This window comes from Pagrus major, chromosome 6 (genome assembly GCF_040436345.1).
Source record: "Pagrus major chromosome 6, Pma_NU_1.0".
NCBI classification, from domain to species: domain Eukaryota; kingdom Metazoa; phylum Chordata; class Actinopteri; order Spariformes; family Sparidae; genus Pagrus; species Pagrus major.
In genome coordinates, this window is record NC_133220.1 from 3,533,667 (window position 1) to 3,558,765 (window position 25,099).

The following is a 25,099-nucleotide window of genomic DNA, read 5'->3' on the forward strand; positions in this document are numbered from 1 at the left end:
TCACTGGGACCATAACTGACTAAATGAACATCATGTTGAGTTGAAGAAGACTTGAAACTAGAGACTGAGGCCATGAACTCATCAGGAGACTGTTTACTGAGGGAATAAATCAGGTGAGAAGCAGCTTCCACACAATCACACCTCTTTCTGAACCCAGTGGAGTCGCCCCCTGCTGGTCGGTAGAAAGACTGCAGGTTTAAGGCACTTTCACACCTGAAGGCTTCGACTATATTTTATACAGTCGATGATCGGGACTGTTTTAAGTTTAAAAAGCTTTAAGTTGATAAAAAAAAAGATCACGACTCACTAAAAAATTATCTTGAATTGACATCACATGAGATTTGTTGTCTGATGTATTTTTTATTTCACTAAAGTCAGAGAAAAAATGTGTTTTAAAATATGAAACATTAAGTGTTTAAAAGCTTTTGTTTGAGTCTCTGACAACAACTCAGATTAACAAACATTCAGAGACAGACGGGTACAAGTACTCAAGTACTGAGCTTATAATTGTACACTAATTTATGTAACTTTATACTTCTACTTCACTATATTTCAGAGGTAATATTGTACTTTTTACTCCACTACATTAATCAGGCAGATAAAGTTACTAGTTACTTTGATCTAGACTCATAAAATATAATTTATGTAGAGGTAAAGTTTGCTCCTAGTTTTCAGTCTGAGTTCAGTTTGTAGTTGAGAAATAAAATAATAAAGTCATCAGTGAGTAAACTCTTCTCTTCCTGTCTGAGTGTCTTCATGGTGTTTGTTGTGTGATTCATGTGTAACTCGGCTGCTGTAACGCTGCAGTTTGTCACTGGGATTAATAAAGTCTCTCTCTAATCTCTCTAATCTAAACAGAGCTCACAGTGACGCCTCTCTGACGGCTTCACTCTGCTGTTGCTGTGCTTTCTGTCTCCAGGGCTGCAGACCTGTTGGGAGCTTCATCAGCAGCAGGGGACACACCTGGGCCTGATGTGCTCCATGTATAGAAATCCTTCAGAACATCTGCTCACACATCTTTGTGTCGGGGCTTTTGGTTTCCTTTGGTTTGTTTTTACAGCTCAACATCCACACAGCACATCTTCACTCATCCACTGCTGCACTACTGACTGCACTCACTCCTCCAGCTGTTTGTGTCTTTGTTGTACATAAATCACTGTGTTGTTTAGTTCACTGTGTGTCTCCTGGTTTGTCCCAGTCTGAGAGCTGCACTGTGACACTGATAAAAACTTCACAGTGTGTTTTGGTGAAACAATAATTCTTCAATTTAACAACATTTTTTCTTCTTGAAGTTAAATGTGACAGAGTGTCAGGATCAGGCTGCAGCAGACATTTATGAATCTGTTACTGAGTTTGTGCAGAAAGTTGAATAAATTCTTCAGATCCTCTCATTCTTCAGTGGAGTCTCAGTGTGAAATCTTTATTTGGTTTAAATCTTTTGACAATCTTTTCTTTATTCCATTTTGCACCACATTTAGCTAATTAATTTGTGTTCAGTCTGAATAAGCATTAACATTTTTAAAAAACTAATGACACAAGAATAATTAAAATACCACTGACCGTTCATATGCACATAAATCTCAGCATCAGTCTGACGGTTGATTTCCTGCTGTGTATAAATCTGTTACTGAGTTTCTGGGTGAAGTTTAATCAATTCTTAGAATATGAAGATAATTTTACACTCAGTTTGAAACATGTTTGACTTGTGTAGACGTCTTCATCACAATTTGTCTGAACATGCGTAAATGTTTTTGAAAACTAATAAACCATCAAGAAGTGTTAAAACGTCACAAGGAAGAATCTCACCACTGATGTTTGCATCAATCTTAGCCTCAGTCTGATGGTTGATTTCCTCCTGAGTGACGACACAGCGGAAGTTGTCGGTCTTGGTCAAAGCAGCTTGGAGGATGATGTCGTAGCTGCCTCCTCTTTCTGTGACCTTCAGATTTTTAACAGGAAGGATGTTTCCAGAGCTGTCCTGCCACTGTAGATGTGGTTTTGGAGAAGCACCAAGAACTTCACACTGCAGCAGCATCCCATCATCTGTTTGAATTGTTGAGACATACGGCTTCGAAGCTGCACCTGTGATTAGATTTAATTACAGCATCAGAAATGTAATATTGGGATGTTTTTTGTTCATCACATCTCTGCTTGTTGATTAGAGCGAGTTTAAGATGAAAGAAAAACACAAGAAAGTCATAAAAAGCATGATGAGGCTCAGTTACAGCTCCCAGCATTATTCAACAGAGGATCATATTTCAGACACGTTTAACTTCTACAAAGAGTTTGTAACTATTTACAACTAAAACACTTTTTCTGACTCACATCATGACAGAAACAGCGTCTCTGCAATGGCAAACTGTGTCTTTGTCCGGGGAGTCGCGGCTCAGCCTGAAGCCTGAATGTGATCATTACTGATTAAAACACGTGATACTGAACAGCTACAAGGAGGAAAACAACAGAGGCGAAATAAAAGAGACGAGGAGGTCCGATCCGTTACCAGGCAACCAGAAGATCCTTTGTAGCACTTAACGTCCGCTACACTACCGGAAGACAACACAACACATTTCTATTTCAAAATAAAAGCATGTGTTATTGTAACCTATTACTATAATTATTAATCTGTTGTCAGAGAAAAATATTTACAACAATATGTAGGCTAATGTTTTCATACTATCACATTTATTTTTACCTGTATAGGCCTCAGGTAGCGATGAGGAAAATATATATGGCTGCACATCTGTCAGCTGCACTGTCAGCAGCTGTAGCTGCACCATACAGACATGTCTCACACTTTATTTTGGAGGCTCAGGACGGACTAGATCATGATTGTATTCAGGCCCGGTTCTAGACTGTCTTGATTGGGGGCAGTAAGAAATGTTGATGGGTCACCAAATGCTACTGTGTTGATGCCATAGGGACTAATGTTGTTAGTGTCTGATGTGTGTAGTCTGTCTACAGCCTGTGATACCGACCCAAACGTAAGCATCGCCGGTCAGTCGCGATTTTCATCGATTTTTAGATTGACGGAAATATCAAAGAGTAATAAATGTCTGATTTCAACGTAGTAAACAGGGTCGTGACAAACATAATATAAGACAATGTCACCAAAGAGGCAGTTCAGCACCACACGGGTTTGTTAAACATTAGACAGGGACGTTATACATGAACATTTGATGAATGTCATTACCCGCTATATCATGTTCGGCCATGGTTGGCACAATGTAAAACTTATATTTATGTTAATTTAACACACACATCCTTAGAACACAACAGGACACAACCACAACACTCAGAACATGTACAGAAAGTAATAAAACGACACATATCTGAACAATAACAGCCTCATGAGTGTCTGACATTACACTCCCATGAGTCATTGCGCCACCTCGCCCTCACTGTCCGTAGCTGGTGCTCCTCCAGTCACTACAATGTTTTCTGTTTAAATGTGAAGCTACAATGTTGTTGGCATTGTACATTTTAAATTTTAAACACTAACGTGTGTTGTTTAAAGGGTTGAAGGTTGAAACCCGCTTCACAGCCGGTACGGAGCTGCAAGCTGTGAGTGTTGTATCCTTTGTTCATTATTATTTATTCAGAAATCATTATTTATTTATGGATGTCTATTTCATGATTTACATTCAGATAGCTTAAATATATCAGATAGATAATATTAAAATACAGAGTAAAAGCAAAGTTATTTCACACACATGATTTCAGTTGAGTTCAGTATGAGATGTTACACATTTAGACCACAAGGGGGCGCTCGGTCTGTTTAACGTCAGCTGAGAGGAGGTGAAAGTTCGAACCGTAGAAGAAGAAAACAGTCAGTTGGAAAACGTTGGAAGTCAGAGATTGTTTTACTGTTAGTCGTCGTTTTTATTGAACTGTGATCGTCTTTTTCATCAGTAAACACCCGAAAAGACATCGAGAAGTCCTGCTTCGTTTTTTTTTTCATAGAAGCTGCAACTCGTTCCCACAGTGAGGTCCCATGCGGCGGAGCGGGACAGAGACAAACTGCAGCAGCTGCCGATGGGACGATGCTGCTACTAGCAGCTGCTAGCAGGCAGGCTAACAGCTGCTAGCAGGCAGGCTAACAGCTAACTAGCAGGCAGCTAACAGCTGCTAGCAGGCAGCTAACAGCTAACTAGCCTGTGGCTAACAGCTACTAGCCTGTGGCTAACAGCTAACTAGCCTGTGGCTAAAGCTGTGTGGAGGTCCCGTGGTATCTGATGTGATGCTAACAGAGAGAAGCTGCTACTGACTGTGTGCAGGGCGCAAGAGAGAGAGAGACCCCGGCTCTGATGGCAGAAGAGCCTGTGATTACTCTGAGCAGCGTTTATGGGAATAAATTACAATATAATATATTTGAATATACTTTTCTCTTTCTTCTATTCTTCTCTGCATAAGGCTGAAGTGCAGTCATTCATTCTGCCTGGAGAGTCTGCGATCTCAACTTTCCCGCTCACTTCCGGCGCCTCTGACTCCGCAAACATCTCCCAACATTCCCCGAAATTTCAGAATATTAAAATAACAAAACAATGAAAATCCAAAACTTAATTTTCATGTTATTCTGTTTTTGATTTAAAACAGAATAACAGGCACAAAATGTGGTTTTGTGTTATTTCCCTGTTTTTTCGTTCTGGGTTAAAAGATAAAAACGGAAAAACAAACTTGTTTTTCCGTTTTTTAAATTTGGTTTTGAAACGAAAGAACGAAGGGTGCACGGATTTTTAACTGTGACCTCAGTAATAAACACACTTTCATTTACACATATCAGACAAAGTCGACACAAGCTGAACATTATAAAGTTCATAAAAACAGAATTAGTGGCAGAGCTGCTGTATTAAATTACAATATATGTTTCAGGACTGAGAGTTTCTCTCTCAGTGAACACAGTTTCTCTGATTAATGAACTAAATGAACACATGAATCAAGTGTATGTGCTCATATTGTAGTCATGTATCATCACAGTTGTACGTAGTCATATCCAACATGAAGAAGATAATGAATGATGTAAATGATCCTTAAAGGTGAATTCAGACTGAACACAAAAGTTGATTTTATTCCAGTTAATTTAACAGCTGGAGAGTTTTTACAGTGAATGTTTCAGCAGCACAAACATGAACTCCACTTCTTCTTCTTATTTCCATCCAGAACACTTTTATCTGCTTTTTCTATTTTAAGTCTCAGAGTTTCTTCAGTTTGAAACATTTTCAACATCAACAGACTTTGAGCTGATGACCTGTGTGTTCAGTCTGAACTCATTAAAACACACGGATAATTCAAATTGTTTGAATATTTAAATACCACTGACCTGCCAAGTGCACATAAATATCAGAGGCAATCCTATGGCTGATTTTCTCCTGCGTAGCTACACAGCGATAGCGGTCAGCCTTCGTCACAGTTGTGTTGACAGTGATGTATGAACGACCTCCTCTTTCTGAGACCTTTGGCGAATCAGCATGAAGAGTGTTGTTATCACTGTCCTTCCACTCTACTGTAGGAAGTGGATCACCATGAGCTTCACACTGCAGCAGAGACCAGTCCTTTGTTTCATCAAGTGTTGTGACAAACGGCTTTGGTGCTGCACCTGTGAAGATAATAAAACACATTATAATAGTGATGCACAACATATATCCTCCAGATAAATTTTCACATAACAGTGAAGATGAGAGCGTCAAATATGTCGTCAGTGGTGAGGATGTTTTACATGGTTTCACAGGAAGACAACACGATTGAAATTTGCAATAGATGTTCTACCAGAGTTGAGAGAGGAGGGGAAAATAGTTTTAACACATCAAATCTTATTAGAGCTGTAGAACATTAAATCATCCATCTTTTCCCACACCTGAAACTTTTCTTACGCTCAGGTGTGCATAAACTACAGGTTAGGAACTTTATTCTAAAATACAAAAAGGTGAAATGATTGGTTATCTTATTGGTATCGGTCATGAAAAGAAGGTAATTATCACATTGACTGAAAGGACAATTTTAGCAATAAAAATATAATATTGTGATTTTTTTCATACATATTCTGCTGATATAAACTGTTTACAGGGAGAAGAGTAAAACACAGAGAATAGAAAAATAGAAAAGTACAATATAAACCTCCAGCATTGTTTAACAGGATGACAGTTCAGACACTTTTAATTACTGCCAGTTTGAGGCAGATTCACAGTTAAAGTGAAATTCTGCTAAATCTAACAAGCAACAATCTAAAAAATGAACGACTGAATCTTCAAAGGTAAACACACCTGATGTGTCATCAGGACTGAATTGTGTTGGTTAGAAATATTTAAAATATGCATTTTGAATGCAAATTAATCAAGAAAATTAGTTTAAATTCTGCTTGATAGGCAAGAGAAGGCTGTGAAAGATTAAACTGGCGTGTTTTTATATATTTTCATACTTTAATTCTGTCAAACGAGGGTGGACTAAACGTTAGAAACACCTCTCAGCATCCAAACACACTACTCAGACAATGCAGTTTAAAAGAAACACAAACTACAGTCTCCAAACTGACAATAAGACTGAATCAACATCTCTCAACAGTTTCAACACAATCTGATCATTAAAACCTTCATGAAGATTAATTCCTGGTCTGTTTAATGAGACTGGTGAGTTTTATCTGTGTTACCTGATAAACTGGAATATTGAGTGTTTATAACTTTGAATGTGTTTTTGTCACTGAGATGATCAAAGCACAATATTTACAGTTTCTATTGACTGTCATTATAAATATAATATAAAGGCAGTTTTCAGTGTAAATCTTTAACACTGACACAAACTGAACAGATGTTGTTGTCTCCAGATGTGTAACACAGCAGAATGACACACAGAGGTTCAGCTCAGCAGATGTGAGTGTGTTGAATGATACTGAGGCCTGTGGAGCTGATGACAGCCATTTTCTATCGATGAGAGCTGGAGAGTGACGTCATCAGAATCAGACTCACCTGGGATGTTTTCACCTGTTCTGTCTCTTAATGTTATAAGGTGCGGAGGATGCACGCGACCCGATATTTACGTGTAAAAATAATAAACAAACATAAAACATATTTTCATGTTGACGACAGAAGTCAACACACACATATTACACCTCATCTGAAAGCTGACATGTTCGTTTTCATCAACACATTTAGGAACCTAAAATAAAGATTTACGACATCACAACAGCAGCGTCTCACTTTACGGCAGTAAACAGTTAGCTGCTTACTAGCTAGCCTGTGTAGCCGCAGTTAAAATGTGTTTATAGGTGTAAAAACAGACATTTATAGACGAACAGCGGCTCGTTTTAAAGACAAAAGTCCACCCGTTAAATCCAGCGCGTTTAAACGGAAGCGGAAGTTAAAACCACCACAATAAAAGTCGATTGCGTTCCTCGTTTATTTTTAGCGCCGCTCGTCAAACTTTCCGAACAACTTCATTTTAATCAATTTAAAGTATCGACAAAAGATTTGACCAATGATGTTCAGTATCTCTGAAATCAGTAAACGCCCCGGAACAAAACCAACCAATCAGCATCTTTCTACGACCTAAAGGGACGAACCTAACGGGCTTTTAACTGCATCAGCCAATCACAGGACAGCATCTGTACCCGAGCGCCACATGTGTGTTATTGACAGCTGCTCTCATCCAATGGTAAGTCAGCACCGTGAAAACACTCTGAGTCAGCAGCCAATTAAATTACCTGTGTGACCATATATGGAAGTGACTGTTGTCGGACTTCCTGTGGTCGCGGGACACCCACATAACAGAGAAACTTTATTGATCTGTTTAAGGAGACATGATTCAATGATAATAAATATGTAAATCTTTATTTAAACACTCACAGACATCTTTTTATCGTCAACTTTAACACTGAGGGACATTTTCCAGCATCTTAAAGGGATTTATTATCATCATTTGGTAACTTTGGAGAAGTTTTAGAGAGCTCTGTGGACATCTGCTGGAGATAATCTGTACTGCACTTTCTAAAATATCTCAGAGCCTCTTCTGTCTGTCAGCCTAAAATTTGGTTCAGACATTTTAGACAAGTTGAGGGAGAGATCCTGTGAATTTCAGCCTGATGGCCCAGATTATAACTTATTCATTTCATTTAAAAAATGAAATGAAACAAACAAACAAAATAAAACTTGTACTTTTTCTCTGTTTAATCATTTACCAGTTCAACTCTCTCTGAGCTTTAAATAAGATCAACACAGCTGATAAACCTCAGAGTGTTTGCTTTACAGTGATGTAGTGGACATGTATCAGCTCCTCATGGTCTTTGTATTATACAGTTTAAAATGAGTAAATATTAAGAGGCAGAGACGCACAAAATCAAAATGAACCCCAAGAGGTTAAGACTTGACCTGAAAGGAAAAACAAACACACGTTAGATTGTTTTGAAACAGACAGGTAATACTGTGTAAAAGTCATATTTCATCTACTATAGACGGCTGAAATTTCATTATACAGAGACATAATCTGCAGCGTGTCTCTGATATCAGGCATGTTTGATACAGAGGTCATCTCTCCAGATGTGGCTGCAGCTCTGTGGGCTCGAGGCCCTGCCAGATGTGTTCTGACCACAACAAAAGTCCATCTGGGACTCTTGAACCAGTCGCAGCAGTAAATGAGCGGACATCTTTAACTGTTTAATGAAAGCACTCACCAACAACAAGCTCAATGTTGAATGTTTGTATCGGCTGAAGACGTGGAAAATCGCAGCTGTAGTTCCCGCTGTCGGCCATCTTTGTATTATGGATCTTTATGGAGGCGTTGCCGTTCTTCAGTTGATCTTGAAAATGTGAGACTCGATCTATGAACTGCTGATGTTGACCTGAGAGGCCGTTATTGTAATGAGTGCCTGCATCATACATGAACACCTCCTTCTGACCATCTTTCTTCCAGTCAAACAGCTTTCCTGTGATGTCCTCCTTGGTGCTGAGCGAACAGGGTAAAACAGCATCATCATCTTGTTTCACGACCACTTTGACACCTGGAAGATAAAAACATGTGTTACTCAGTATGTTAACATGCAGAGTCATCAGGAAACAAAGTCAGATAACAACTTTACACACCACAACAATAACTCAACACCTGTTTCCTCTAACATAATAGTTTCGGTTGTGTCGTGCTTGTACTAATGTGGCACCCTGGTCATTTTAGTAAGATATTGTTTGCATTGTTAACTGGGTCAGCCCCCTTCATTTTCTGATTAAATTTACCTGTGTAGACACACCTGATCCCGACCGGGCTGAAACAGTTACTACCTTACGCCAGTAGATGGCGGTAGCAACTGATAGCGTGGTGGTTGCTGCTGGCAACCGTTGTCATGGTAACCGTTTTATCAAGTAAATTTAATTTATATAGCACTTTTCATAGATAAAATCACAATGTGCTTTACAACAAGGATAAAAATGCAATAGAATACAGAGATCACAACAAAAAACACACAATGGCACAAATCCCGGTGGCTTCACAGAGGTCCCAGAACATCAACATCAGTAAAGGAGCCTGTCTAAAAAGACAGGTTTTAAGTTCCCTCTTAAAACCTTCAGTGGACTCTGTGCTACGTAAGGTCAATGGTAGTGCATTGCAGAGGCGAGGGGCAGAGGCCTGGAAAGAGCAGTCACCTCGTGTTTTAAAATGAGTGCAGGGACCATCAAGGTTTCTGATCTGATGACCTTAGTGAGCGTGAGGGAGAGTAGGTCTCAGTAGCTCTGTGATGTAGGAGGGAGCCTGGTCATGGAGGGCTCGAAAAGTAAGTACTAAAATTCTTAAAATGAATCCTAAAATTAATCAGTAACCAATGTAGGGAATATAAAATTGGGCTGATATGATCCCTTTTCTTGGATCCAGTTACGAGCCTTGCAGCTGCATTCTGCACAGTTTTGAAGGAGATTTACAGCCTTTTTGTTAAAACACATAAAAAGAGCATTACAATAGTCAATGCGGGATGAAACAAAGGCATAATTATCATCTCCATTTCAGGTCTTGAAATCATGGACCTCAGTTTAAGCGATATTCCGCAGATGATAGAAGCAGTTCTTCACCAACTGTTTACAGTGGTGGTCCAGAGACATGTCCTTGTCAAACACAACACCTAGGTTTCATAAGCTCGGTTGGACAGAGACCTAACTGACCTAAATGCTGCTAATAATCAGTGTTTCAGTTCTGGCATAGTTCAGTTCACCAGTGCAGCTGGTTTACATCCAATTCCGGACACTAATAAGTGTGTGTTTATCTGTTTATGTCTTTTCAGACATCTGTTGTACATAATAAATTCCCCTTAACACCTGAAGTGGACGTCTAAAATTCAGTGTGTTACAGTATACAGTAAGTAGCTTTAAGCTGTACAGTATAGTTAATTAGGTTTTTGTTATTGAGCTTTGTGTTTGAATTTTACAAAATGTATTCAGCTGGAAACTCTTCAGCTTTAAAACACCAGGAGAAGTTGTAGTTTTATTCATGTCAGATCTGATTTATTGGACTGGATTCAAAGACACAACTAACCACCAAACTGTCCTGTTCCTCAGCTGCAACACACAGGTTGTTTTTAACTTTGTGATTCAAATATGTTCACTGTACTTTCTAAGGACATCAGATTAAAGCTTCACCTCTCTCTCTCTCACACACACACACACACACTCTCTCTCACACACACACACACACACTCTCTCTCTCTCTCACACACACACACACTCTCTCTCACACACACACACACACACACTCTCTCACACACACACACACTCTCTCTCACACACGCACACACACACACTCTCTCTCTCACACACACACACACACACACTCTCTCTCACACACACACACACTCTCTCTCTCTCACACAAAATACACACACACACACACTACACTTACACAAAATACACACACACAATGATTAACTAATGATTAACTAATGATTAACTAATGATCTGACTTGGTAACTATTCAGTATCATGTTTCACACTGATTCATATATAACTCATGAATAAAGTGACTCTAACCCACAGATATTTATTTATGTATTAATGTATTTAATGTTTAATTGTTGAGGGACCAGTTTGTGTTAAACCTGCTGCACACTACAGCTTTTATAGCCGAAGCTAATCAGTAATGAACGTCACCATGAACTCATCATCAGCTGATGATTGATCGATAACGTGTCTCCCAGTCTGTCCTGTGGTGACTCATTATCTACTATATAGTTTATATGTAACTCATTAACGATCCAATAACTATCAAGTCCTTCCTGATGAAGATCTGCGCCACGTCTCTGTTTTATTGAGGGAACTACTTTAGTTCAAAGTGAACTGAACTTTAAGAGTCAAAGTCCAACAATCACAACATCCTGAAGGTTTCATGTCTGCACGAGCGTTTCTGTGAAACCTGTGAGTGTCTGCAGCAGGATGGAGACGACGCACACGCACACACTGACGCACGCACGCCACGCACGCACACACAGAGCAGTGATGACGACATCATTACAGAGCATTTCGAGATTAAAACTCAGCATCATCCAGCTGTAATTCTCCTGTAATCGATCCAATCAATACTATCGATGTGTGCTGATGATCAGGGTGCGTGTGTGACGTCACAGCGCGCTGAGCAGGTGTCTTGTACGCACTAAAGCAGGAAGCAGCTGATGAACATCCCGCATGTTTCCGCATTGTTCCGCTGCTCAGATGAAACAAAGTGAGAATTAAAAACTGTCAGTGAGTGATGATCAGTTTTCTTACCGTCTCCAGCAGCAGACGTTTCTCCAGAGCAGCTCAGCAGACAGAGACACACGAGAGGAAGAAGCTCCATAGTTGTGATGTCCTCTGAGGACTTCACCACACTGATGGTGTCTCTATATGACGGAGCTTCACACACTCCTCAACACCCTGACTGGTTCATCACAACCTGTTTCTGCTCCTCAGCCTGAAGCTAAGGCACTTCCGGTACTAACATTTCAGAATAAAAGCGCCATCACCAGGCCTGCAGCTGCCATCGCATTTTGTCTGGGTGTTGGCCACTGAGAGGAGGGAAGTAACGAAGTACAAATACTTTGTTACTGTGCTTGAGAAGATTTTTCAGGTTTCTGTACTTCACTGAGGTATTTATTGTTCTGACAACTTTTGATTTAAACAAATATCTGCAGGTGAATGTTGGTAATCTGGGACATTATTTGAACCCTTTCTGTGACATCACCACCATGACGTCATGAGACAGGTCAGAGTCTGCAGTCAGCTGAGGACAGGAACAATCCCTGTCAGTAGTTTTCACACTGTGACACACACACAGCTGTCTCTCTGTAATAATCTACTAAAGGTCCTTTGAGATGAGCAGTGAAACTTCGATCTGTTGAAGTCTTCTGAAAGCAGCCTTTGTTTGTCAGAGTATTTCATCAGCCAGAGTTATTCAGTCAGTTCTGTGTTTCAGCTAATGTTGTAGCCAATTTGGATTTGTGTGTGTGTATGAATGAATGTGGGTGTGTCAGTGGTGAGGCACTATGGTTGCTATGGGTTACCTGCACACCTGTGGGCAGGGGTGGTTGATCAGTCACACAAAGGTTAGATAAGGGAGACACAGGAGAGGAGTGGCAGGGAATCAGGATCAGGGAAGCCACACAGTTTTTCAACCGTGTCTGTGTGTGTGTGAGATGGCTGAATGAGCTTTGTATTACAATTTTAGTGTTTTTGTATGAGCTTGTTGTTTAAAGATCTATGGTTAATAAAGTGTCAAACTCATTCCCATGGAGGACTTCATTTTTTACACACCACCATGAGTTGGAAATGACTTCAGATTCCTTCATGTGGCCTTTTTGTAGTTAGATTGCCACTACAGCTAACATCACCCTTCTTCTCCAGAAGAGAGCTGTGAGAGGCACAAACACCAAACACACACTCAGACACACACATCTGCAGCAGCAATGATGCCACAACAACACACATCACAACCAGTTCTCCATAAAAGTGTAAAACAGCCTCACTGAGTGTGTTTGTCCTCCTGAGATTCATGTCATCATTCAACCTGACACACAAACAGAAGCAGCTCAAAACACTTCAGTCAAACAGCAGCAGGTGGCGCTAACGTTTCTGACAGATTTCACTTCCTGTGGCTGCTCGATGAAACAACACACCTGGTGCAGGTGCATGAACAGTTATGTTTGGTTTGCAGAATCAGACCCATAAATTAAAATCACTTTTATTTCTTTGATCACAGTTTGAACACAGAAACATCAGAAACAGTCACAACACACAGTTTTGACATTTTTCATGTTTTATTCAAACGTTTGTATAGAAATGATGAAGCGCTGCCTGAAGTGACATGAAACACTACAAGTGCATCATCAGTGAACAACAGAAACATACATGAACTCTGATAAATAATAAAAACAGCTGCCAGAATAAGACACAACAGTTCACAAACTGCAGCCTGCAAACTGATCATGAAGTCGAATCTTTGAACAACAAACTGAACATTAAAACCTTCATGAAGGAGGATTTACTGCACGACTGTTGTATCAGACTGCATCAGCTTCAGCTCGCTGTACCTAATAAACTGGACACTGAGTGTAGAGTTCAGTGTGTAACTGGACCTGACAGACTCTGGATCAGAACCGCAACAAATACAAAGAAGCAGGACAGACTCGTCCATACAGAAGATCATTTCTGACAGGTGAGGACAACAAATAATGAAAACTAAGACTTCATAAAAATAAAATATTCCCATGGTAAATCATGATTATGAGGAATATTTCTTCTGGCCTTCCATAAGTCCCAAGTAATGTCAATAACACAAATATAAAATATAAAAGTCACATTATATTTACTTGCAGCTACAAAGTGTTCACACTGACTGACAGTGTTAACAGCAGCTTTAGTTCAGTGAAGTCTGATGGTTTTAAAGCACATGTGGAGCTCAGTCAGGAGCTTTAAGCGCTACAAGCAGTCTGATAATATTTGGTCAATAGACGGCATTTATACAGCACTGCTGCCCTCATTCATCCATTCACTCACTCACTCACTCACTCACTCACTCACTCACTCACTCACCGATGGCAGTGAGCTACCATACAAGGTGCTGGTCTGACCATCGGGAGCAGTTTGGGCTTCAGCCTGTTGCTCGAGGACACTTGGACATGTGGACGGGAGGAGCAGATTATGAGGACATCTTATAAAACCCGTTGGTTTAGTTCAGGGACAGATTGAGGTCGTGTTAATGAGAAACATGCACATCGACAAACAGCCTTCATTTATTTTTATCTTGCTTCCATCTCAACTATCTGCCTCAACACAACCTGAACCTGAAATTAATTTTAACTTAAAAACCAAGTTTTAATCCTCAAACTGCCTGAAATAAGAGAAGACCAGACAAAATGTCCTCACCATCATCCAGCATGGTGGAAACACACACAGCAGAGAACGTCACAGCACATGTAGAGATAGTTACTCTTATGGATCAGGTTGATTCAGTCCAGCTAGTTCTGCTCCACCGCTCTTCTTCTTGCCTGCAGGAAGCAAAACAAAGTTACAGTGAAGAAAGTCCCATCTGACCTGATCCTACTGAGTGTAAATACACACAGAATGATTAATGTCAGAGAGGATAAAACAACTGTCAAGACTCTGAACATCAGATACATAAAAAGAATGAGTTGTGTCTGTTCATCATTAATATGTTGATACAATATTTAAACTTACATTCCTCACGAATTTGTTTGATGCGTTTCTTGTGGTAAAACCAAGCTAGAACACCACCAACAACTAAAAGGAGGCTGACAACTACAAAACCAACGATCCATCCAGCAGACGACCCTGAAACAGATACAATGTGAGTGCATCAGTCAGAAGGTCAGTGCAGATGATAAACAGCAGACTGGACCTCACAGCTCACACAGAACAACTAAAGGTGAGTCTGCTCCTGAAATCTGAACTTGTTTCACATGAAAACTCCACTGGGATGAATGTGAGCAGGAACAGTGATGTGAGCTCTGATCTCAGGTCCAGTTTCCTCCTGCTGGGCTCCACAGCTCAGAGGCTGCTTCTGGTTCTGGTCCCAGCAGTGAAGAAATAAATGGACTTAGTTACAGTCCATCACTTTGATCTGACAGTAAAAACACAGGATCATCTGATAAAATATAAAACTTCTTCACAATACTTTTACTGATACTTTTACATTTTCACTCAAGTGGACTTTTACTTGTAACAGAGTATTTTTACTTTGTGTTTCTGCTACTTTCACTTCAGTAAAGTATCCGAGTACTTCTTCCACCACTGACTACTGTCCAGAAACATGAAGGTTAAAATCACTGTGAGCTTCTTGGTGCTGGTCGGCTCCACAGTTATTGGGCCTGATGGGAGCAGATCAACACACAGTCTGTAGATTATTGAAGTTGAGTCTCAGTAGAAGACTGAAGTTTTCACTCAGTTAGAAACATTTTAAACATTTTTAAAATCTGATGAGGATCCTTTAGATCTGATTAATAATAAATGTGACTATATGTAATGAGAGGGACTTTTTACAGTGTAGAAATGAGCCTGGTGCTGCCCTCTAGTGGACAAACTGTGTCATGAAGACTCTGATTCTCAGTCACAGTCAAACATCAGTAAATGTTGGAGGCGCTGAACATTTCTTCACTCCTGGTTTCAGGCTCAGACAGAAGAGGAAGACTCCTGCTCAGATGTATAAACCACAGTGTTACAGTTCATCTCATGTTTTCATCTTATTTTCACTTTAAGTCAAAACTTAATGCTGGATTTTAAGTTAATTCATCTTGTAATTAACCAACTCTGCTGCAGTTAATGAATAAAGTACCAGGAAGCTGTTTGTCATGTTGGACCTTCACTGCAACACAACGGTTATAATTACAAGTTTACATCGTCCAGTAAAACCTGCAGCTCCACAGCCTTTATGTTCAGTGTCATGAAGAAGCATCTGACTCCTTCCTGATTTATTCCATGTTTGTATATTTGTCACATTTAATTGTTTCAGATGTTCAAGCAGAATCAAATATGAGGCAGAGACAACCTGAGTTAACACAAAATACAGTTTCTAAATGAGCAATTTAATTATTGAAGGTAAAAACCAGGACGACAAAGTCTTTTTTAAATCACTGAACACTAAGAATGATGTCACCATTAAGAGGCACATGGGTTTCAGCATGAATGAAGGTTTTCAGGCCCTAAATCACACCCTGCTTCTTCATCTATTTTACTGTCACTGGGACCATAACTGACTAAATGAACATCATGTTGAGTTGAAGAAGACTTGAAACTAGAGACTGAGGCCATGAACTCATCAGGAGACTGTTTACTGAGGGAATAAATCAGGTGAGAAGCAGCTTCCACACAATCACACCTCTTTCTGAGCCCAGTGGAGTCGCCCCCTGCTGGTCGGTAGAAAGACTGCAGGTTTAAGGCACTTTCACACCTGAAGGCTTCGACTGTATTTTATACAGTCGATGATCGGGACTGTTTTAAGTTTAAAAAGCTTTAAGTTGATAAAAAAAAATCAAGACTCACTAAAAAAAATATCTTGAATTGACATCACATGAGATTTGTTGTCTGATGTATTTTTTATTTCACTAAAGTCAGAGAAAAAATGTGTTTTAAATATGAAACATTATGTGTTTAAAAGCTTTTGTTTGAGTCTCTGACAACAACTCAGATTAACAAACATTCAGAGACAGACGGGTACAAGTACTCAAGTACTGAGCTTATAATTGTACTCTAATTTATGCAACTTTATACTTCTACTTCACTATATTTCAGAGGTAATATTGTACTTTTTACTCCACTACATTAATCAGACAGATAAAGTTACTAGTTACTTTGATCTAAACTCATAAAATATAATTATATGTAGAGTTAAAGTTTGCTCCTAGTTTTCAGCCTGAGTTCAGTTTGTAGTTGAGAAATAAAATAATAAAGTCATCAGTGAGTAAACTCTTCTCTTCCTGTCTGAGTGTCTTCATGGTGTTTGTTGTGTGATTCATGTGTAACTCGGCTGCTGTAACGCTGCAGTTTGTCATTGGGATTAATAAAGTCTCTCTCTAATCTCTCTAATCTAAACAGAGCTCACAGTGACGGCCTCTCTGACGGCTTCACTCTGCTGTTGCTGTGCTTTCTGTCTCCAGGGCTGCAGACCTGTTGGGAGCTTCATCAGCAGCAGGGGACACACCTGGGCCTGATGTGCTCCATGTATAGAAATCCTTCAGAACATCTGCTCACACAAGTTAAATGTGACAGAGTGTCAGGATCAGGCTGCAGCAGACATTTATAAATCTGTTACTGAGTTTGTGGGTGAAGTTTAATCAATTCTTAGATTAAAAAGATAATTTTACACTCAGTTTGAAACATGTTTGCCTTGTGTAGACGTCTTCATCACAATTTGCTTTGTTTTCAGTCTGAACATGCATAAACACTTTTGAAAATGTATAAATCATCAAGAATTAAAATGATTGAAGTGTTCATAGGACACAAGGAAGAATCTCACCATTGATGGTCAAATAAATCTCAGCATAAATCTGATGGTTGATTTCCTCCTGAGTGACGACACAGCGAAAGTTGTCGGTCTTTGTCAAAGCAACTTGGAGGACGATGTCGTAGCTGTCTCCTCTTTCTGTGACCTTCAGATCTTTAACAGTTGATCTAATTTTGCTTTTTAATTCAATTCAATTTAACAACATTTTTTCTTTTGGAAGTTAAATGTGACAGAGTGTCAGGATCAGGCTGCAGCAGACATTTATAAATCTGTTACTGAGTTTGTGGGTGAAGATCAGACTGATCTCAACATTTCCTATAAACTTCAGTTTTTCCTGTTATTTCCCTCCAGACCCTCTCAGTCTTCCTCTGACCTCTGTAGATTACTGAACTGGAGGCTCAGAGACTCATTAAGAGAGAATTTAACATTTTGTTTGAAACATTTTCAACTTCTGTTGAAATGAGGAGAAGTGAAGTGTTAATACACCACTAAGAATAATCTCACCACTGATGTGCGCATAGGTCTCAGCATGAATCTGATGGTTGATTTCTTCCTGTGTGACGACACAGCGGAAGTGGTCGGTCTTGGTCACAGTAATGTTGAGGATGATGTCGTAGCTATCTCCTCTTTCTGTGACCTTTGGCCCCTCAGCTGGAAGGATGTTTCCAGAACTGTCCCTCCACTCAACTTTAGGTTTTGGAGAAGCACCTCGAACAACACACTGCAGCACCGTCCCATCATCTGTTTGAATTGTTGTGACAGACGGCTCAGAAGCTGCACCTGCGAAACAAAAGATGACATTAGATTTAATTACAGCATCAGAAAGCATCTGTGTTGAACTGGACTGTATTATATTCAGACGTGTTTCTAATATTCTGACCCGTCATGTTTGTAAACAGGGAGGACAAAAAAACAGAAACACCTCTCAGTGTGATGTAGTTCAGTACAACACCACCTTTAGTGTACCCTTCGTTCTTTCGTTTCAAAACCAAATAAAAAAAAACGTAAAAACAAGTTTGTTTTTCTGTTTTTCTCTTTTAAACCCAGAACGAAAAAACAGGAAAAACAGAATAACACAAAACCACATTTTGTGCCTGTTATTCTGTTTTAAATCAAAAACAGAATAACATGAAAATTAAGTTTTGGATTTTTATTGTTTTGTTATTTTGATGTTCTGATAATTCGGGGAATGCTGGGAGATGTTTGGGAGTCAGAGGAAGGAAGTGAGCGGGAACTGGTCTGGAGATAAAGCGTCTCTGCAATGGCAAACTGTGTCTTTGTCCGGGGAGTCGCGGCTCAGCCTGAAGCCTGAATGTGATCATTACTGATTAAAACACGTGATACTGAACAGTTACAAGGAGGAAAACAACAGAGGCGAAATAAAAAAGACGAGGAGGTCCGATCCGTTACCAGGCAACCAGAAGATCCTTTGTAGCACTTAACGTCCGCTACACTACCGGAAGACAACACAACACATTTCTATTTCAAAATAAAAGCATTTGTTATTGTAACCTATTACTATAATTATTAATCTATTGTCAGAGAGAAATATTTACAACAATATGTAGGCTAATGTTTCCATACCATCACATTTATTTTTACCTGTATAGGCCTCAGGTAGCGATGAGGAAAATAAATATGGCTGCACATCTGTCAGCTGCACTGTGAGCAGCTGTAGCTGCACCATGCAGACATTTCTCAAACTTTATTTTGGAGGCTCAGGACGGACTAGATCATGATTGTATTCAGGCCCGGTTCTAGACTGTCTTGATTGGGGGGCAGTAAGAAATGTTGATGGTCACCAAATGCTACTGTGTTGATGCCACAGGGACGATTGTTGTTAGTGTCTGATGTGTGTAGTCTGTCTACCAGCCTGTGGTACCGACACCAACGTAATCATCACCGGTCAGCAGGGATTTCATCGATAAAGCGCTACTGACTAATGGTTTTTTTTAGATTGACGGAATTAGCAAAGACTAATAAATGTCTGATTTCAACGTAGTAACAGGTCGTAACAAGCATAATATAAAGACAATGTCACCAAAGAGGCAGTTCAGCACCACACCGGTTTGTTAAACATTAGACAGGAAACTTTTATATGAATATTTGATGAATGTCATTACCCGCTATATGATGTTCGGCCATGGTGTCACAATGTAAAACTTATATTTATGTTAATTTAACACACACGTCCTTAGAACACAACAGGTCACAACCACAACACTCAGAACTTGTACAGAAAGTAATAAAACGACACATATCTGAACAATAACAGCCTCATGAGTGTCTGACATCACACTCCCATGAGTCATTGCGCCACCTCGCCCTCACTGTCCGTAGCTGGTGCTCCTCCAGTCACTACAATGTTTTCTGTTTAAATGTGAAGCTACAATGTTGTTGGCATCGTAAATTTTAAATTTTAAACACTAACGTGTGTTGTTTAAAGGGTTGAGAGTTGAAACCCGCTTCACAGCCGGTCCGGAGCCTGCAGCTGTGAGTGTTGTATCCTTTGTTCATTATTATTTATTTAGAAATCATTATTTATTTATGGATTCTATTTCATGATTTACATTCAGATAGCTTAAATATATCAGATAGATAATATTAAAATACAGAGTAAAAGTAAAGTTATTTCCACACATGATTTCAGTTGAGTTCAGTATGAGATGTTACACATTTAGACCACAAGGGGGCGCTCGGTCTGTTTAACGTCAGCTGAGAGGAGGTTAAAGTTCGAACCGTAGAAGAAGAAACAGTCGGTTGGAAAACGTTGGAAGTCAGAGATTGTTTTACTGTTAGTCGTCGTTTTTATTGTACTGTGATCGTCTTTTTCATCAGTAAACACCCGAAAAGACATCGAGAAGTCCTGCTTTGTTTTTTTTTTCATAGAAGCTGCAACTAGTTCCCACAGTGAGGTCCCATGCGGCGGAGCGGGACAGAGACAAACTGCAGCAGCTGCCGATGGGACGATGCTACTACTAGCAGCTGCTAGCAGGCAGCTAACAGCTGCTAGCAGGCAGGCTAACAGCTGCTAGCAGGCAGCTAACAGCTAACTAGCCTGTGGCTAACAGCTAACTAGCCTGTGGCTAAAGCTGTGTGGAGGTCCCGTGGTATCTGATGTGATGCTAACAGAGAGAAGCTGCTACTGACTGTGTGCAGGGCGCAAGAGAGAGAGAGACCCCGGCTCTGATGGCAGAAGAGCCTGTGATTACTCTGAGCAGCGTTTATGGGAATAAATTACAATATAATATATTTGAATATACTTTTCTCTCTCTTCTATTCTTCTCTGCATAAGGCTGAAGTGCAGTCATTCATTCTGCCTGCAGAGTCTGCGATTTCAACTTTCCCGCTCACTTCCGGCGCCTCTGACTCCGCAAACATCTCCCAACATTCCCCGAAATTTCAGAATATCAAAATAACAAAACAATAAAAATCCAAAACTTAATTTTCAGGTTATTCTGTTTTTGTTTTAAAACAGAATAACAGGCACAAAATGTGGTTTTGTGTTATTTTCCTGTTTTTTCGTTCTGGGTTTAAAAGAGAAAAACGGAAAAACAAACTTGTTTTTCCGTTTTTTTAATTTGGTTTTGAAACGAAAGAACGAAAGAACGAAGGGTTCACGGATTTTTAACTGTGACCTCAGTAATAAACACACTTTCATTTACACATTTCAGACAAAGTCGACACAAACTGAACATTATAAAGTTCATAAAAACAGAGTTAGTGGCAGAGCTGCTGTATTAAATTACAATATATGTTTCAGGACTAAGAGTTTCTCTCAGTGAACACAGTTTCTCTGATTAATTAACTAAATGAACACATGAATCAAGTGTATGTGCTCATATTGTAGTCATGTATCATCACAGTTGTACGTCGTCATATCCAACATAAAGAAAATAATGAATGATGTAAATGATCCTTAAAGGTGAATTCAGACTGAACACAAAAGTTGATTTTATTCCAGTTAATTTAACAGCTGGAGAGTTTTTACAGTGAATGTTTCAGCAGCACAAACATGAACTCCACTTCTTCTTCTTATTTCCATCCAGAACACTTTTATCTGCTTTTTCTATTTTAAGTCTCAGAGTTTCTTCAGTTTGAAACATTTTCAACATCAACAGACTTTGAGCTGATTACCTGTGTGTTCAGTCTGAACTCGGATAATTCAAATTGTTTGAATATTTAAATACCACTTACCATACAAGCGCACAACAGTCACAGTAGCAATCCTATGGCTGATTGTCTCCTGCGTAGCTACACAGCTAAAGTTGCCGGTCTTTGTCACAGTAGTCTTGACAGTGATGTATGAACGACCTCCTCTTTCTGAGATATGTGGCTTCTCAGCATTGAGAGTGTTGTTATCACTGTCCTTCCACTCTACTGTAGGAAGTGGATCACCATGAGCTTCACACTGCAGCAGACGCCAGTCCCTTGTTTCATCAAGTGTCTTTATATTTGGCTCCGGAGCTGCACCTGTGGACATCATAGAAACAACATATTTAAAAGGATAATTGTATTATAAAAATTATTGGGATGTTTTCGTACAGTGTGCAGAGAAAAACAAGGAACAGAACAATAGAAAAGCACAATATCAGCCTCATTAACATAGTTTAGCACTTTTCAAACATTTTCAACTTCCTTCAGTTTGAGCTACAATTAAAAAACTGTATTATAAAAAAATTAAAGACTGAATCTTTAAAAGACACCTGATGTGTCAATGGGTCTCAATTGTGTTAGTAAGAAATATTTTATTTAAGCTGCATGAATGGAAATTAACCATACAATTTATTGAAATTCTGCTTCACAGCCAAAAAAAGGTTCTGACACATTAAACTTTTGTGTGTTTTTATATAATCTTGTATTTTAATTCTTTCAAACGATGGTGGATAAATATTAGAAACACCTCTCAGTAACTCAACACACTACTCAGACAATACAGTTTAAAAGAAACACAAACTACAGTCTCCAAACTGACAATAAGACTGAATCAACATCTCTGAACAGTTTCAACACAATCTGATCATTAAAACCTTCATGAAGATTAATTCCTGGTCTGTTTACTGAGACTGGTGAGTTTTATCTGTGTTACCTGATAAACTGGAATATTGAGTGTTTATAACTTTGAATGTGTTTTTGTCACTGAGATGATCAAAGCACAATATTTACAGTTTCTATTGACTGTCATTATAAATATAATATAAAGGCAGTTTTCAGTGTAAATCTTTAACACTGACACAAACTGAACAGATGTTGTTGTCTCCAGATGTGTAACACAGCAGAATGACACACAGAGGTTCAGCTCAACAGATGTGAGTGTGTTGAATGATACTGAGGCCTGTGGAGCTGATGGCAGCCATTTTCTACTAATGAGAGCTGGAGAGTGACGTCATCAGAATCAGGACTCACCTGGGATGTTTTCACCTGTTCTGTCTCTTAAGACTTGATCTGAAAGGAAAAACAAACACATGTTAGATTGTTTTGAAACAGACAGGTAATACTGTGTAAAAGTCATATTTCATCTACTATAGACAGCTGAAATTTCATTGTACAGAGAGACATAATCTGCAGCGTGTCTCTGATATCAGGCATGTTTGATACAGAGGTCATCTCTCCAGATGTGGCTGCAGCTCTGTGGGCTCGAGGCCCTGCCAGATGTGTATTCTGACCACAACAAAAGTCCATCTGGGACTCTTGAACCAGTCGCAGCAGTAAATGAGCCGACATCTTTAACTGTTTAATGAAAGCACTCACCAACAACAAGCTCAATGTTGAATGTTTGTCTCGGCTCAGGATGTGGAAAAATGCAGCTGTAGGTCCCGCTGTCGGCCATCTTTGTTTTTCTGATCTTTATGGAGGCGTCGCCGTTCTTCAGTTGATCTTGAAAATGTGAGACTCGATCTATGAACTGTGGACCTTGACTTGTGTGGCCTTCTGAACTATGGAAGAACACCTCCTGACCATCTTTCCTCCAGTCAAAGGCCTTTCTTGTGATGTCCTCCTTGGTGCTGAGGGAACAGGGTAAAACAGCATCATCATCTTCTTTCACGACCACTCTGACACCTGGAAGATAAAAACATGTGTTACTCAGTATGTTAACATGCAGAGTCATCAGGAAACAAAGTCAGATAACAACTTTACACACCACAACAATAACTCAACACCTGTTTCCTCTAACATAATAGTTTTGGTTGTGTCGTGCTTGTACTGACATATTTTAAGTATATTTAAGCTGTACAGTATAGTTTATTAGGTTTTTGCTATTGAGCCTTGTGTTTGAATTTTACAAAATGTATTCAGCTTGAAACTCTTCAGCTTTATAACACCAGGAGAAGTTGTAGTTTTATTCATGTCAGATCTTGATTTATTGGACTGGATTCAAAGACACAACTAACCACCAAACTATCCTGTTCCTCAGCTGCAACACACAGGTTGTTTTTAACTTTGTAATTCAAATACGTTCATCAAATTAAAGCTTCACATGACACACACACACACACACACACACACACACACTAACACACACACACACATTAGTGATGACGCAACATCACATCAACAGAAACCTGTGAGTGTCTGCAGCAGGAAGGAGACGACACACACGCACACGCACGCACCAATAGTGAAGACGCCACATCATTATAGAGCATCAATCCAATCAATACTATTAATAATCAATGAGTCCACCAGGTAACTACTTGTTATTATATTTCACTAAAGAGCAAACAAAAATAAAAATAAAGGACAGCACTCAGATTAAACTGTTTATTCTCTCCTCTCTCACTAAAGAGTAACTAATGATTAACTAATGATTAACTAATGATCTGACTTGGTAACTATTCAGTATCATGTTTCACACTGATTCATATATAACTCATGAATAAAGTGACTCTAACCCACAGATATTTATTTATGTATTAATGTATTTAATGTTTAATTGTTGAGGGACCAGTTTGTGTTAAACCTGCTGCACACTACAGCTTTTATAGCCGAAGCTAATCAGTAATGAACGTCACCATGAACTCATCATCAGCTGATGATTGATCGATAACGTGTCTCCCAGTCTGTCCTGTGGTAACTCATTATCTACTCTATAGTTTATATGTAACTCATTAACGATCCAATAACTATCAAGTCCTTCCTGATGAAGATCTGCGCCACGTCTCTGTTTTATTGAGGGAACTACTTTAGTTCAAAGTGAACTGAACTTTAAGAGTCAAAGTCCAACAATCACAACATCCTGAAGGTTTCATGTCTGCACGAGCGTTTCTGTGAAACCTGTGAGTGTCTGCAGCAGGATGGAGACGACGCACACGCACACGCACACACGCGCAGGGACGTATGCACGCACGCACACACACACGCACACACACACAGCAGTGATGACGACATCATTACAGAGCATTTCGAGATTAAAACTCAGCATCATCCAGCTGTAATTCTCCTGTAATCGATCCAATCAATACTATCGATGTGTGCTGATGATCAGGGTGCGTGTGTGACGTCACAGCGCGCTGAGCAGGTGTCTTGTACGCACTAAAGCAGGAAGCAGCTGATGAACATCCAGCATGTTTCCGCATTGTTCCGCTGCTCAGATGAAACAAAGTGAGAATTAAAGACTGTCAGTGAGTGATGATCAGTTTTCTTACCG

The 25,099-nt window shown here is 39.5% G+C and overlaps 2 protein-coding genes across 2 annotated transcripts in view; both read right to left on the reverse strand.

Annotated features, from left to right (window-relative positions):
- LOC140997852 (butyrophilin-like protein 1) overlaps window positions 1-25,099 on the reverse strand; it is a 158,962-nt gene that overhangs the window by 4,304 nt on the left and 129,559 nt on the right. The window contains exon 5 of the mRNA XM_073467908.1: window positions 17,956-18,231. Within this exon, the coding sequence (XP_073324009.1) occupies window positions 17,956-18,231 (276 nt within the window). The remainder of the gene's footprint in view (window positions 1-17,955; window positions 18,232-25,099) is intronic.
- On the reverse strand, window positions 7,843-11,898 carry LOC140997867 (CD276 antigen homolog). The gene is made up of 3 exons (XM_073467930.1): window positions 11,724-11,898; window positions 8,657-8,983; window positions 7,843-8,354 (listed from the first exon to the last, which is right to left on the reverse strand). Exons 1-3 carry the CDS (start codon window positions 11,791-11,793, stop codon window positions 8,323-8,325), a joined length of 429 nt encoding a protein of 142 aa, XP_073324031.1. The 5' UTR covers window positions 11,794-11,898; the 3' UTR covers window positions 7,843-8,322.

Coding starts and splice junctions, on each gene's coding strand:
- LOC140997867 (XM_073467930.1), bottom strand. CDS start 11,793: ATGGAGCTTCTTCCTCTCGTGTGTCTCTGTCTGCTGAGCTGCTCTGGA. Junction 8,984..11,723: donor AACGTCTGCTGCTGGAGACG/GTAAGAAAACTG, acceptor TTTATCTTCCAG/GTGTCAAAGTGGTCGTGAAA. Junction 8,355..8,656: donor CAACATTGAGCTTGTTGTTG/GTGAGTGCTTTC, acceptor TTTTCCTTTCAG/GTCAAGTCTTAACCTCTTGG.